Source organism: Ciconia boyciana, chromosome 1 (genome assembly GCF_034638445.1).
Source record: "Ciconia boyciana chromosome 1, ASM3463844v1, whole genome shotgun sequence".
Lineage (NCBI taxonomy): Eukaryota > Metazoa > Chordata > Aves > Ciconiiformes > Ciconiidae > Ciconia > Ciconia boyciana.
In genome coordinates, this window is record NC_132934.1 from 117,034,159 (window position 1) to 117,049,400 (window position 15,242).

At 35.3% G+C, this 15,242-nt stretch overlaps 1 protein-coding gene across 5 annotated transcripts in view; it reads right to left on the reverse strand.

Annotated features, from left to right (window-relative positions):
* The window catches only part of SYNJ1 (synaptojanin 1), a 66,543-nt gene that overhangs the window by 26,431 nt on the left and 24,870 nt on the right, over positions 1-15,242 (reverse strand). For all 5 annotated transcript variants that reach the window (XM_072845432.1, XM_072845443.1, XM_072845454.1 and 2 more), the window contains exons 11-17: positions 14,243-14,395; positions 10,976-11,141; positions 4,583-4,774; positions 4,358-4,442; positions 2,939-3,079; positions 2,367-2,559; positions 890-1,048 (exon numbers count right to left, since the gene is read on the reverse strand). In XM_072845432.1, the coding sequence (XP_072701533.1) occupies positions 890-1,048; positions 2,367-2,559; positions 2,939-3,079; positions 4,358-4,442; positions 4,583-4,774; positions 10,976-11,141; positions 14,243-14,395 (1,089 nt within the window). The remainder of the gene's footprint in view (positions 1-889; positions 1,049-2,366; positions 2,560-2,938; positions 3,080-4,357; positions 4,443-4,582; positions 4,775-10,975; positions 11,142-14,242; positions 14,396-15,242) is intronic.

Genomic DNA, 15,242 nt, shown 5'->3' on the forward strand with positions numbered 1-15,242 from the left:
TTTATAACTGCTGTAAGTGTCCTCAAGACCTCTACACCGCTCTTGTTTTCGTTGAATTAACAGACAATCATGCTGTCTGCCCATTTGAACTTAAGTCTCTTTTTCTCTAGGAACTGGGCTATAGAAAAAAATAATTAAAAACTATCAAGTGTTTTTCCTCCTGTTCTGGTGCACAAGACACTAGCACAAATGGAAGAGAACTCTAATTCAGAAAAAACACTGCTTACGATCAAAGTGCTGGCAAGCAGACAAAACTAACAACAGAGGATTGTCTCTCATTTTACCATCTACAGCATTCCCATATAAAGCTGGAAAGAAGGAATACATGCTTTCACACAAAATTTGATTCATTACAAATATTCCTTCAATTGCTACGTGCTGCCTCCCAAGAAACCCTAAAAATCTAAAATCTGAAGCTGTCTTCAGACTTTGTTATTCCCTACTCCTTTTCTTTGTAAGTAAAAAGGCTACTGTTTGGACTATTCCTTTTTCCAACAGCATGACAGTAACAGCATTAGACCTATTACTGCAGCAATTTAAAGTAAACAATAACATTACCAAAAGAACTTCTATAAATATTTTTTAAATAGTTGCACCTGATAAAAAGAAAAATATTATAATTAGTAAACTCCAACACAATGTTCTAAAAAGATGATAGAGTTTCCTTTTTTTCCAGCTAGTCACTGTATTTGTGTCACTGCCTCTTCAGGTCAGTTGCTACCAGTAAGTTACTAAATGTTGCTATGTCTCACCCTTCCATACTACTACCTGGACGAAAGTGGGAAGTAAAACATGCTTGAGGACATAGATTTACAGAAGCACCACAGAAAATTGCTAAAGCCAAAAGAAAAATAAAGCATTCTTAAGTGCGGTAACATTTTTAAGATACCTGTCCAGAATTTTTCTGATTGATAAGTTGGTCTCCTGCTATAAGGGGATCCCAGTTCTGTTGTCGTATTAGGTCCTTAACCTCCTCATTTGGAATATCTATTCGATAATTAAAGTCACCACACCAAAAGATATAGTCATGGGAAAAGAGCATCCTTCCCTGTAAAACAGAAGCACACAATGACATTAAAAACAATCAAGTGACAAATTTACTACTTCCAGGTGCAGAAGTTCAGTTTTTAACTGTAAAATACGCATCATTTCTAGCTGATGAGGACAACTGAAATACATGTTAGTATTTAGTGTTCATATGGTTAGAACAACATAGCTAACTGTATGGTATTCACACATATAGAATAAGAAAGAAGAAGTAACATTTCTTATGTGATTTGCATTTCTAAAGAAACATGAATCATCTGAATTGGATTCTAAAATTCTTTATCTTTCTACTCCTATTTTAGAAGTCTGCTCTAAGGTGATGACTGCTACCTGTGTCACAAAGAGGTTACAAAGGAGAACAAAACACTGCCCTGGGATCTTGTGGCACAATATCCTGACAAACTGCAAATCGAGGGCTTTATTGTTCAGATGTAATTGAAGGCTTTTCAGTTATAGACATTTTTCATGGCTAGGGAGAGACAGAAGGGCTCTGTTAGTTTAAACAAAGCCTAGGGTTTTGAAGTGAGAACTTTTACTTCCCTCTGTTTTGATTTTTCCATTGCCCTTAAGTAAATCAAAGCAGATACACCGGCAGATTAAAAAAAGCAGCATTTAGGAAACTGTTTCTGGGGACCGTAAGAATACAGTACTTTCAAGAAAAACTGAAACATGACCATGGGGACAAATTTAGAAATTAAAAAACCCTGTAAAATAAGATGTCAGACTCCTGCACAGTGCCATAGAAACTAACAAAGGACAGTTTGACTACAAAATTTAAGACAGCTTTCAGTCTCAAGGAAGCATTTTGTTGCACTGATAAAATTATCAAGTATTTACTTGGTGTTTGACAATCCTTTATGAGAATACGGTACAGAACTGTAAAATCCAACTTGACAAAAATGAGTAAACAAGCAGTTAAAATGAGTTAGCAAAAATCATTATTGTGTACTGAAAATAGTGCTGTTTCCCATTTTTTTGGTCATAGTTGATTAACACCAGTGCTTACAAAAGTTCTACTGCATGTCAGGAATCTATAAGGTCTCTTTCCTATGCTAAATCCTTGATGCCTAATGCAAGTGAATTCGTGCTTCATCATCTCTATCGGTCATTGCACTGGAAAGGTCTATTCTTTCTGCAATCATCTATTTTAATAAAAATTGTAGGAACTTATTTATCTCTGAGTCCTCTAACCCAAGGAAATTTGATTTCCACAGGAATCTGGGGAGGGGAAGAAAATAAATAGAGCTTTTGGGTGACACTGCTGGAGCTCAAAGGGTTTAACTTCTCATTTGTTACGGAATTTGAACACTGTTGCTTACCATTGGAAAACTGAGCTTGCGAGCTATTTCTACGAAGTCTTCATTTCTCTCTTTAACTTGTGATTGCCCTGCAGCAAAATGACTGCAGACAAAGCAAAGACTGGATGTATGAAACAACATCCGAATTGCTACTGCACCTTTATTACCAGTGGCTCCTCCCATGCCAGTCTTTACAGTATCAACAGCAACATCCCTAAAAGAGTTAAACAGCTATTAAACCTTCAAATACAATGGCACAGAAGTTAACAGCTTTAAGTATGTCTGAATATGACATTATGTTGGTAAGAGAACATTTTCACATTGTTCTTTCAGCAGTCAGGTCACTGGGCTATTTTAAATAAATGCCAACAGCTATTGAGTAGGTAACAATATAACACTTCAGTTTTTCAAGCTTTCTTGGCAACTGATGAGGCATTTAAAAACTACGGTAAAAGAATTTAAGGAACTAGTTCCCAGAAGATGGAACAGCTCTTTTAGAGCCCCATATGCTTCTTAGTACACTTGAATGTTAGCTTGCAATACAAAGCAAACTGAAGGTGACCCAACTTGGGCACAGCTGTGTGTTCACTGACCTGATAAAAGGAGCATGCTGGGGCCTGATGAACACAAAAAGGCAGACGCCCACCAACTGCTCAGAAGCCAGCAGCACATACTTGTAATCTCTTGATATAGTCTTCTGCAGTTCAGCAGCCCAGAGCTTCTGATTGGTTGTGCTAGCAGTGAGATTAAAAATGCCAGTTTTAAAATAAATCAAATTAAGCACGTATATTCAACTAGATCAACAGTTTAGAAACTTCATACAATAACCTTAACTAAACCTTGGGGTAGTAAGTAAAAGCCAAGTTGTGAATGGTGCTCAAATGCCTCCTAGCAGAGACACAGGCTATAGACTGTCATGATATTATCATTTCAAATTCAGCCTCATAAGATGCTGCCTCACTTTTCTCAACATCACAGACAATGTTAGGAGCCAAGGCTATCTTTCCTATATTTCTGAGGCTAGACTAGAGGAGCAAAACCTAAGAATTTTTCTAGGGAGTTACTTCCTAGCCTAGAGCTCAGTCAATATTGGAAAACAGAGATGTCCATGGTCTTAGATCAAGAAGAAACTTCCTTGGAGACCTAATAGACTATGGTTTTCAGAGCTAGCACTGCATATAAATTAAAAATATCAGACCTGGAAACAGCATTAACCAGACATAGCATGAAATTAGGGGATGACAAACTGCCACTTTGTCCTCAAGACAAAAGCCTGTGCAAAGGCTAACAGTGTTATAGGCTTTAGATGCTTTTTCCAGTGAGTTAAAGCTTGCTAAACACCAGAAAACATGCAAAACAGGCAGACAAAACAATGGACAAAGTGAATACGATCCTAGGACTACACATAAAGACTTCATCGCTGGTATCACCCACCACTGGTAAAAATATATTTCCATAACCCACTCCGCTAGGGGTGAAAAATCCAAACTCCATGATAATATATGCATGTAATACATGGAATGACAGCGAAAACTGTCAGTATGGAAGGAAGCCTTGCTTTATACACATCAAAATCTGATGCAAGACACTATATAAAGGCATACCAACAATACATGCTTTTGGAAGGAATTTCACAGGACTTGCTGTTCCCAGCAGTAGGAAGGCACAGAGACTGCGGAACACTACGAGCATTGGAGGTAAATTCCTTCAAAGTGTTAAATGAAGGAAAAAGTTGAGGGGCTGCTGAAGGTGCAATCAACATATAGTCAAGTACTGACTGTTTGGATCCTTCAGATTACATTATACATGATCTAAGTGATCATGTTAGGGAAAGCAGAGATGAAGTCTGCAATCCTGGCACAGAAACTGGCAGAGAGAACTGGAATACAGTCAAAAATTAATCCAGACTAATCCCAACCATTACAAAACAGGAGAAAAAAATTTTAAATAACACTTTTCTCAAAAAATGTCATTATCAACTAAACTAGTACTGTATAGATTTTATCACCTACCTGGCATTCACAATGTTTCCTGCATTTAACTCCACCATTTCTTCAAATCCAATGGCAAATATGTCTACAGGCTTGCTTTTGCGATCTGCATTTAAATATTAAAAAAGCTATTTGTCATTTATAATTAACTTAAGAACTAAGACCTCATATATCTATTTTAATGTTTATGATCTAATTATGAAAATCAGAGTTTTCAAGAAAAAATTGACAGAATACAAATCCTACCTTGGAATTCATGAATACCAGCTAATTTTGGTGCATCTAGAAGCCAGTCAGTGAGGGTCTGATTTCGAAAGGCAATACTTCGAAACTGCTTGCCGCCATTGACGTTCCACGTCCCGACGCAGACTCTAATTTTTTTCGGTTTTGCATACTTATAAAAGTTTTCACACATACTCTTTAGCACTTTTACAGATGCTGCAAAAACATTTGAAAAGACATTATTTTTATATAGAATGTTTCTTCAGAAAACTTGGCAATGAGATCTTTCCCTTAAAAAAATGGCATCAAATCCATGCACAGACATATAGAAAGTTAAACTGTGAAAGCAAGATGAATGCAGCTTTTCACAAGGGAAGGTACATTTGCAGACATATTACTTGTCTGGGTAAGATACTGACTGAATGAAAGACAGTAGTAATTTGTTCAAAGTAATATATATAAAAATGATATAGAAAAGAAACATAATTTATGTTTTACAAATATGTGTCATTCTTTCACCCTATCTGTGATTCTCTGTGGAAACCATTATTTTTCATACATGCCAACACAGCTATCTACCTCATTTTCACAGATTACATTTATGAAATTCAGTCTCCAATACAAAACCAACTTACAGATATGTTAATTTCTAGAAGTGTAAAAATGACTGACATACTACATTTACTAAAATAGATAAGGTACATTATTTTATCATATTAGAGTATGTTTATTTAAGCCACAAATCTGAATTATTTTTTAGATCAGTTGAATGCCTAAAATTCTGCTTTAGTGAGGAAAGTAGGCTAGGATTCAAAACAATTAAACTCATTTCTCTGTCACACCAGCCTTTCTCTGTGCCTTGTTTCTATCTGCCAGATGGGAGAGAGAGTAATGACCCATCTGTAAAGGGCATTGTGAGAAACAAACAAACAAACAAGATTATTCAATGGTCAGACACTAGAGTTACAGAGATTTTAAAAGTCCCTTCATAAATCAGCTGCATAATATACTCATACAGATATATTTCCTAATGCAAACGAACAAATCTGAATATTTTTTAAAATTACGCTCCTTTTTTTCTTTGGAAAAATTTTTTTTTCTTTGGAAAAAAAAAATTTTTTCTTTGAAAAAAACATTACACTCCTTTCTTTTCTTTTATCCTTTCTTTCTTTTCTTCTTTTCAGTGGAATAAAAATTGCATCAGGTGTAAATAGTATTGTTTGCATTGTACTTTACCTAAGTGATATTAATTTGCCTATTTTGAATACTCTTATGGTTATGAGACTGTGAGAATCGTATAAACAATATTAGATGGAATTCTTCCCTTCACTGTGTGCTGTCTTGCAAAATGGTCTGCTACTGGGCACAATATTTTCATTCAAATCCCCAAAATAGGATGGTGAGCCGTTGTTGTCTTTTTAGTTATTCTTTTTAAGTTTACCACCTTTAAACTTGCTACAGAATCTTGGCTACCCAATTAAAACAAAAATCAGGGATTCTATAGCCCTCATGGTTTTGAAACAGACTGGAAACAATAGAAGAAAATAACATATTGTATTTGTTGTTTGTGAAATCTTTCACTGCTGAACAAATCATATATCCATATATGGGCTAATCACATATAAAAGACAATGAACTGACCGGTGTCTCCTTGGGGTACTACAGGCAGATCATGCTTGGGATCATGCTTTCCTTATCATAATCCAGGTCAATGAAGTCAAGAAAACAGCAAGGAGCCAACAATACTTTACACCTTCAGGTGAGAGCCAAATACTGAGTCTACTTCTGAATATATCTACACACTAGGTAACAGTCAAGTCAAGAAGTCCACCAAATGCCAGAAAAGCCTCCGAGGGTCAAGGACAGAAGCTACCCAAGCACCTGACCACTGAAGAGAAATCAATCCAAGAAATGTTGTAGCCACAATACAGACAAGTTCCCAAATCATCCAAAGGATTAGCTGAACCCGAGGAACCCAAAATAGCATCACAGAGAGCTTTGAAGATCTGCACAGATTAGCCTTCGTAGTACTCTGAGCAAGTTTAAAAGCAGCGTTTGGACTTGTATTCTCTCCACTTCAGTTCCTTCCTTTTCTTTTGCAAATTTAGCAATTTTCAGCTTAATTTTAAATAGTTACTCCAAGTAATTCATATTTGCTACCAAGCAGCTCTTAAGGAAAGCTGCAAAAATGAGTTATTGCCTATTTAACTCCTGACATTGTCATGAACTCCTAATGTGAAAAATCTTACCAGGATAGAATCTAACTTTAGAAGTGAACTGACAACATGCTTATTACAAAAATTAAATTCATACCTTTAAACTAGCATGCTTTCTAAATTGTAGAATAACTCTTTTTCTAAATTAGAATAAATAAAGAAAAAAAAAAGATGAAATTTTCATCTGTTTTCCAAAATACTGAGTGAGCCAACTGTTTTTCAGGTCTCCTGACCCTCCCGCATACATTATTTTCCTTCACATTTCTAGCTATTTATCTTTTCAACAAAATTGTGTCTCACTCTACAATGTTAAAAATCCAATCAATTACATTTTCTGTTATTTTGCAGCAAAAATACTTTAACTGCTGTTCATACTAGGCAGGCAGACATTTGGAAAGCAGTTCTACAAAGGTAGTAGAATACCAATTTAAAATTCTTGGTGGGATATTCTGTGCAACTGAACTTGATTGAACTATTTTACTACAACATCCAAATTACTGTAGATGTTTCAAGATATGCAGTTTGTATCCAGATGAAACCCACAATGAAACCTTACATCAGGAAGTTAAAAAATAGTTGACATGTATGACTCTTCATGAGTTATAAGCTAAGCTGATATAGTCTAGATGGTAACACCATAAATGATAATGTGACTGTTTATTCCAATAAACAGTTTTTAACACTGACAAAATGCCAGTGAATCAGTTTATTTCAGGTGTGTATTACCTGTGACTCAGATTTCATTATTTAAGTACTTAGTAAGAGTTAAGTAGATACAGTAAAACACTAATAGAAAAAGCAAAGCTGAGATGAATGTAAAGGGAAAAGACATTTAAAGCTCAAAAATACAGATTATGGTTGAAGTGGTTTTCCAAGGCGGGGGGGAATAAAAAAGAAAAAAAAATGCTTTAAACACTTGAGATGTATCTGAACAACAATCTAGCCAAGAACAAATCCTCATGCTTTCTTCCAAGGATCCTCCCATGTCAATCTTCAGTACCCAGGGCTACTGGCTACTACCCAAGCACACAGGTTCAGGGGATACTGTGCACAACTTCACTATTCTCTTAAAATGGGAGATTTGTCTGAACAATTATTAAGAGCTTCCTTGTTTCCTTCCCTCCTCCTCTCTCTTTGTCTTCCCAGGTATTAGGAACATACTTTTTTCCTCTCACCCAGAAACTAAGCATCTGATCTGGTTTCACTGAACCTACTTCCAAGAGGCAGCACAATGAACCCTATTAAGGCAATAGCTCAGAAACTGCTGTTTAAATTTTCTCAACATATAGTAAAATCTGAACATATGAGCATTAGGAATATTTTATTTTAAATAATAGTTTCTGGGAACAAGGAGATGATGAAGTATTGCACAGCTGACAAGTACTCGCAGCTCTCCCTTAAAAATATGGAATATGTATATATCCCATCTCCCCAAATGGAGCAGCTTCATGTAAACAGCTTAAGTTACAACAAAAAGGAGAATTTTCATTAAGAATTAGAAAATTTTAGAAACAAAGTTCAAAGGCCTTATGTTGCTTATGTTGCTAACTTACAATGATAATAACTAAGAGTTTTCAGAAGCTTCTAAATTGAAGAGATCTTTCATGTCATTTTCTTCTAACTGCCTCATCCCTACACATTCTTATTATTACATATCACTTCTTCATGTTCACAGTATTGCTGAATCCTCCAAAGCCAACCTCTCATATTTTAAGCCCAACACCACAGACATTGGTCAAGATATTACTGCAATGTCTCAAAGTAGAAGATGAAGAGTTAACTATAAAGTTCCCTCTTCAGGCCCTCTCTTCACCAAGAGTTTTACCTAAATAGATGCTCTAATACTTCCATTTTGTGTCACGTGCAGAGGTAACTGTATCTCAGTGGTTTTGACTGTACTTTTGCTCCACAAAACACAAGAGTCAGCACATTATTTCAGATCATTCCAGTACAACGTTAACCTTTACTGGGAGATATTACAAAATCAGTCGGTCTCATGCAAGAACACAAGCAGGTAGAGCCTTCTAACGGCAAATAAGATGAAGTTACAAATTGTACTAAAGAATTTTACCTCTTATCCTAAACAAAACATTTAGACAAAACAAAAATACATAAGTTCCCAAACCAGATAAAAAAGCAAATTCCTCTACAGCTAGAATAAAGCATTGGCAAAAACAAACCCCAAAGAATTCGTTGCCTCTTTTCGTAACTCACACCCAAGCACATCTGCAACATTTTTCACCCCTTATATTTTCACTTTCCTTGTATTAAAGAGCTTTTCTTGGATTAAGGGATTTTGGGGCACAGGAATGCCAGATCCAAACACTACTAGGAAAATGTGAGCCCACAACCAAATATTATGCAAATAGGCACAAGAAAAAAGCCAGAGAAGAACAGCAGCTGCTCAGATATTTACAGCTTAATTTACTGTACTATACCTGATTGTAATGATTGCTCTGAAACTACGGATGCAGTAAGAAGGAAACAAGAAAAAGATTAGTCAAATAAGTAATTGTTTTTTAAAATTTTCCAGCAATATGTGAGAGAACATGATGTAATATACAATTTATTACACATAACCATTTGCATCAGTCAAAGCACATCTTTTATGCTGCAAAATCTAAAAAGTTCCACAACAATATTAACAAATTCTCTTTTCTTGCTTCATTAATAATGGATTTACATATGATGAAGTATCTCTCTAGTTAATTCACCACCTAGCAGACAATGCAAAGACATTATGTTCAGTGAAGAGGGATTAATGTTCCTCAGCTGAGAGGAACTGCAAATATTGAAAGGACAGCTTGCATTCACAGAGAAAGTGAGAAGAAACGAAAATGACTTTCAACTAATTTTGAGGTGAGGCCGATTTAGCAGGTTTCAGATACAGGAAAAGTTACAATAACACAAAACCTTGTGGTAAAGAAATGAGAGGAAAACAGTCTTTCAGGTTCCGCATAGGAACTATATAAATACCCACAAGATGAAGACTACAATTGGGCAAGAATTTTTTTTTCTTGTGCCACAGATTTGCACTGAAGCTTTGACACATTTTTCTCATTCTAGGTTGAGAAGTGTCCAGGAGAAAGGGGAGGGAAAAAAAAAAAGAAAAGGAAAAATTAAGAGTATTATTAATCCGTAAAAACGGCAATAACCCACCATTTAGGACACTCTTACCTGCGATCTTGGAAAGAAGACTCAAATTTAAGTTCCTTCTTTGCCCAAGAATTAGCTCCTCCATTTTTTATATCCCAGGAGAGTGCTCTAAACACAGCCCTACACCTGGCCCACTTACTATTTCCCTGCCCATCAGACCTGCAGAAGGATGGGACGTGACTGAAGTCCTGGGGACCACGTAGGCTACACCTTTGTTTGGGGTTTGCAGGATGCTGTGGTTCAGCTCCCTGTTCTGATTAGGTGAACCACCTTCGTGTAACCAGGCCACCCAAGTCCCACATGGCTACTCTGCCTAAGCAGAGTTTCTTACTGAAATCTCCGATTTTGATGCAGAATTTCACCCACAGTCTGACAAGCTTTTGTGGTGCACACATTCCTGGGAAAGACTTCTCACAAAAAAACATTTTGTGATGGAAAATCATTCATCAGGAATTTTCTGATAGCTCCTGTTATCTTAAATTTTCTTCCATTACTAAGCCCCCTTTTGTTCCTCAGTACCTTAGAAACCAAAATGAAGACAAATACCAGCATTCTTAAGCTTGAAAAAAGAATAAATGCTTTCTATCTAGTTTAACACCATGGTGAGAATTTCTTCACTGACATGACAGATCAAATTAAGGAAGACATTTAGCAAACAATAAAAACCCCTAATATTTTAGTAAATCAGGACTTTTTTCCCCAAATTCAGCACATAATTGTCATGATTAACACCTGCTATAAATGGATTTGAAGAACTGAACAGAACATATCTAACATGCATCTACAGTAAAGTTCTGACAAATATGCTCCACAAATATTTACCTATTGCACCACCAGACATCAACAAAATATAAACAGTAAAGAAATTACTGCAGCATGTTAGTTTGGTAATATTAGTAAAGCAGAAGTAATTTCCATCTTTTAATAAGCCCACAGAACATAAAACAGCATTTATACTTTCCAATATTTCTTTGAAAACAGACTCCATACAGCTTTCTTACCCCAAATAGTTATCAGACAGATTAAATTCCTGAAAGACACATACCGCGTAAACTGCTGGTGGTTAAGAGAGCCCGTGCTTTATCTGCTAAATCACTATTTAGGGTATTTCCCAATAACAAAACATCAATGGCCTCCTGCTTGGAGCTATCAAAAAAGTTATTTTGAATCGTTCTGGTCACAGAACGAGCACCATCCTTCAGCTTTCCAGCCTGTTAGGGAGGAACACGTATAAAATATTTTATGTTGGACACTGCTCACAATAACATTGGCAATATTCAGTAACATATTTGTAAACTGCATTAATGATTTAAAAATCTAAGGCAATTTCCTTCTTTAAGTGTTAAATAAAGTCTTCTGAGCGTACTGGACTATGTGTGCTTTCCACCCCGCCCCCAAATGCTAAACAACACAGTAATACCTTCAAGGCATATCTAACAACCAGATTATTCCAGTTTAAATTACTTAAATTAAACAAAACACTGCAGGGAGGGGAATAATTTTTTTTTCCCTAAACCCTTGGTCTTCAAAAATTAGATTGATACAGTGCCATGTTTAGACCATGATACGAGATTTTGGGCTTTTCCCCAAATAGTGAGAGATGAGCAAGCACTTGAGTCCAAATGTCATGATACATGAATATGTATGTATATGCACATATGAGCATATCGGTTCAGAATTCACATTCTGAAATATCCATGTTAAAAAAAGAGATAGCTTCAACTTACTAAGACCCTTTAACTTTTTAAAATAACATGCAAGTCTCATGCAGTATCCCAGAAGGAACATATACACTGATCTACAGCTACATACATACGAAGACACTGTTGTTGCACACAAGTGGCACGATTGAACAGTGCTCCAAAAGAACAGTGTCCAACTACCTGAACTAAACAAGAATCTCCAAGAGATGTACTGCTACTACAGATACTCCCTGTGGGTCAGACACCTAGAGGATAATGTAATCAACATGTCATGCAGTCTCATACTTGATTCAAAAACCAGCAGTGTTAATCTGTGTCTGTTAACAGCACTGACAATGACAGGCACAAAGACATTTTCTTGATTACATGGTTTATGGTGTCTTACACATGTAAGTGTATTTTGCCTGTGAGGTGTAACACACGCTATTGCATGTATATGAAAGATAGACCATAATCCATCAGGGATGCTGCATGGTATTATATTATTATAAAAAATACTCCAAGTTTACAGCTTGCATTGTTCATGAAGGTCTCTTAAATGCATAAGAAAAAAAGACAAAAGCTTAAGAAAGCTACAAAACTAACCCATCATTTAGTTCTCTGAATTGTACTAGACAACAAGAAAGAAACTACTCTTTTGTCAAGGATAAGTAGTAGTAAATTGGCACCGTGATTTTTGGAAGACAATGTAGATGAGGTGTTGGGGAGCATACTATTCCAACAGGATTTTAATAGGATGCTGCTCCCTTTCTGTCAGACAATGTATAACTTATGACATGATCCAAAAAACACACTCACCATTCACATATCAGGCAATTAATTGAAAGGAACCCAGAGAAAGCAAAAGAAAGAGTAGGTAAGGAGTTAGATGTAACGAGTATTATAATACTTTAAAAAGGACTGCTTTTCAGTATAGAAATGTATATTAACACATTTAAAGTTAAAATATTTTTTCTCCTATCCTAAATTTCCATATTTTTACTTCTAAGTACTCTTGGAGTTTGAAGAATCAAACTGACAAGCAAGAAATGGAAGAATTTCAACCATCAAACTTTTCATTTGAGAAATCAGAATACAATTAACAACTTTAAAACTACATTTTAAAATATATTATCAGAGTACTCAAGAAGATATTGAGTAGTGACCTGGTCAGGTTTCATTGAAACAATGGCAAGTATTGTATAGCTTTGAAAGGATTAAAGATCCTCTTTGAATAGATAGACTTCTATCAGTGACGCTGTGTTTGATTTATGAGATGTCGTACTCATTGACAGTTGTACCAGGGCAGAGATCATGTGTTATTACAAAGACAGCAGAGTAAATGTACTCTGTGTTTTAAACATTAAAAATGGAAGTGTAAATACAGTAAACGCATTTTACAAAGTGAAAAATTTAAGTAGCCAAATGAATGGCAGAAAACTATTATTTTAGGAAAAGAAACAAGTATGGTTGAATGAGAAAGTCAGAAAGGGAGACACCCCATAAAATACTTACTGTAGTTTTCCTGATGGTCTGGGTGACATTTTTGTAAGAAAATAAAACTAAATATATTTAACCAAATTCCACTCTATACTAAAATACGAGCAATTCCCAAATGAAAGTCTTGTACGCACTAGTTAAGGGTGGACTAAGCAACAAGTCCATTTTACTTATTTTCTTTTTACATAGCCTACTGCAATGCCTTGTACATGTGCAGAGAAGGACCCTGATATGGTTTGAATGAACAAGTGATGGAAAAACAAAACAGTCGACTATGAGTACATAGTATATAATATGGAATGAGAAGCAGCACATTCTTGAATAAAAAGAATGGTATGAAAAGAAATTCTTGAAGGAACTAAGGGCAAAAATTGCTATGGTTCAACACTTGTTTGTCTTGACAGGCATCACCTGATAAGAGAGAGAATTATGGAAACAAAAAAAGCAACATTGTTAGAAGAAAAATAAAAGACAGCATTAGAAAATCTGAACAACTCAGGCATCAACAAAGACAAAACAAGTTGAAGAGAGAGCATTACACTGTCATGTAGTACGGAATTGTTATTACAACATTAGAAAGCAAGGTAGAAACAGAATTTGGGGTTTTTTTCAGTAATTGCAAAACTGAAAAGAAATAGCTGGAGGAACATGCAAACAAAAAACGCCCAGCTGCAACCTGTTTAATTTTAACATTGTTAATAAACACTAAAAGCATGAACAACAACATCCAGTGAAACACATTTTAAAAGAAAGGAGATATAGTGAATGAAACTGAAACAATAGGAGGCAGAGGTACAGACAGAAAAATGAAAATATTCAAAGAAACTAAAGCTGATTTGAATATACATTTTTCTGAACTGTGATCTAAAGAAATAAAAGTTTTGAGCCTCATCCTTTCCTACAGAATGGTGTTATCTGGGAGGCATGGGCATGGCTGAGAATGGATGTACTGAAACAAGATCTGGTTATCAACATAACCAACCTTTTTATGTTAATTTTGTTTGGTTGGTTTTTTAGGATTAAAACAAAAGCACATTTTAAAAAAAGAAAATGTCATCGTTGTTATATTAATAACAGAATTTTTTAAGACCTATACTGAATAATGCTAAAGTTAATAAAATGTACTTTACCTTAGCTTTTCCTTCAAGGGCTCCAGTTCCAGCATAAATTTTACTGACAGAATCACCATTCACAGACCACATGGATCGGAAAACTTCCTGAAAGCGAGTAACCAACTGAGGCTTCTCAGCTAATCCTAATACCTCCAGTTGTTTTGTTAGCATCTGCAACAGTTGAAGACAACATTTGCAACAGAAAAATATTTAAATGTATTTATTAAAAGGCATATCATATTGTTTCAGCATATATGCACAAAAAAATAACTTTGGTTTATATGTGTCATTCTGAACAAACTGATGCTATGTCGTGTTTGAAAGGCTGCATCATACATGTAACTTTAGCACCAGCATTTCATTTTCTTTTAAAGATAGGTAGTAATACAGGAAAATTATTATGTAGTTGATTTGTAAATCTTTTCATCTAAAAATTCACTAGTTACAAGATAAGCTATTTTTGGTTCTCAAGTCTTTCTACTTACATAATTTAGAATTAGAGCAATTCATGTTCTTCCCAAAAAAAGTGTAATACCAAACACACTGACCTCTATTATCAAATGCAGCAGCAACAGAGCTCTGTGATCAGTGACATAGCATTGGCTTCTGTCATTCACTGTTTTCATGCGTAACACACTGCAATCTTTACCCTTACAATCAATATACCTGAATCAATTTTCCAGAATGCACAGTCTGCATTAAATGCATTTAAATTGTATACATATCATACATATAAATGTATTATTTTACATTTAAATGCATTACTTAAAGGTAGCATTACGCTCATGGATGTAGAATGGGACACTGTACCTTGTCTGAAATCCTGGTTTATGGAATCATGATTATTTAAAAAAAGTAAAGTAAGCTTCTAGTGTTTGTGGCTACCAACATAATATTGAAAATAAATATCAAAAATTAAAACTAAATAAAAAACCTATTTTCAGGAGCTTTTAGAAATCTTTAAAACCTTGAGGTGTCCAACAGCAAGAAGGAGAAATCTAAAATGATGAACATAAAA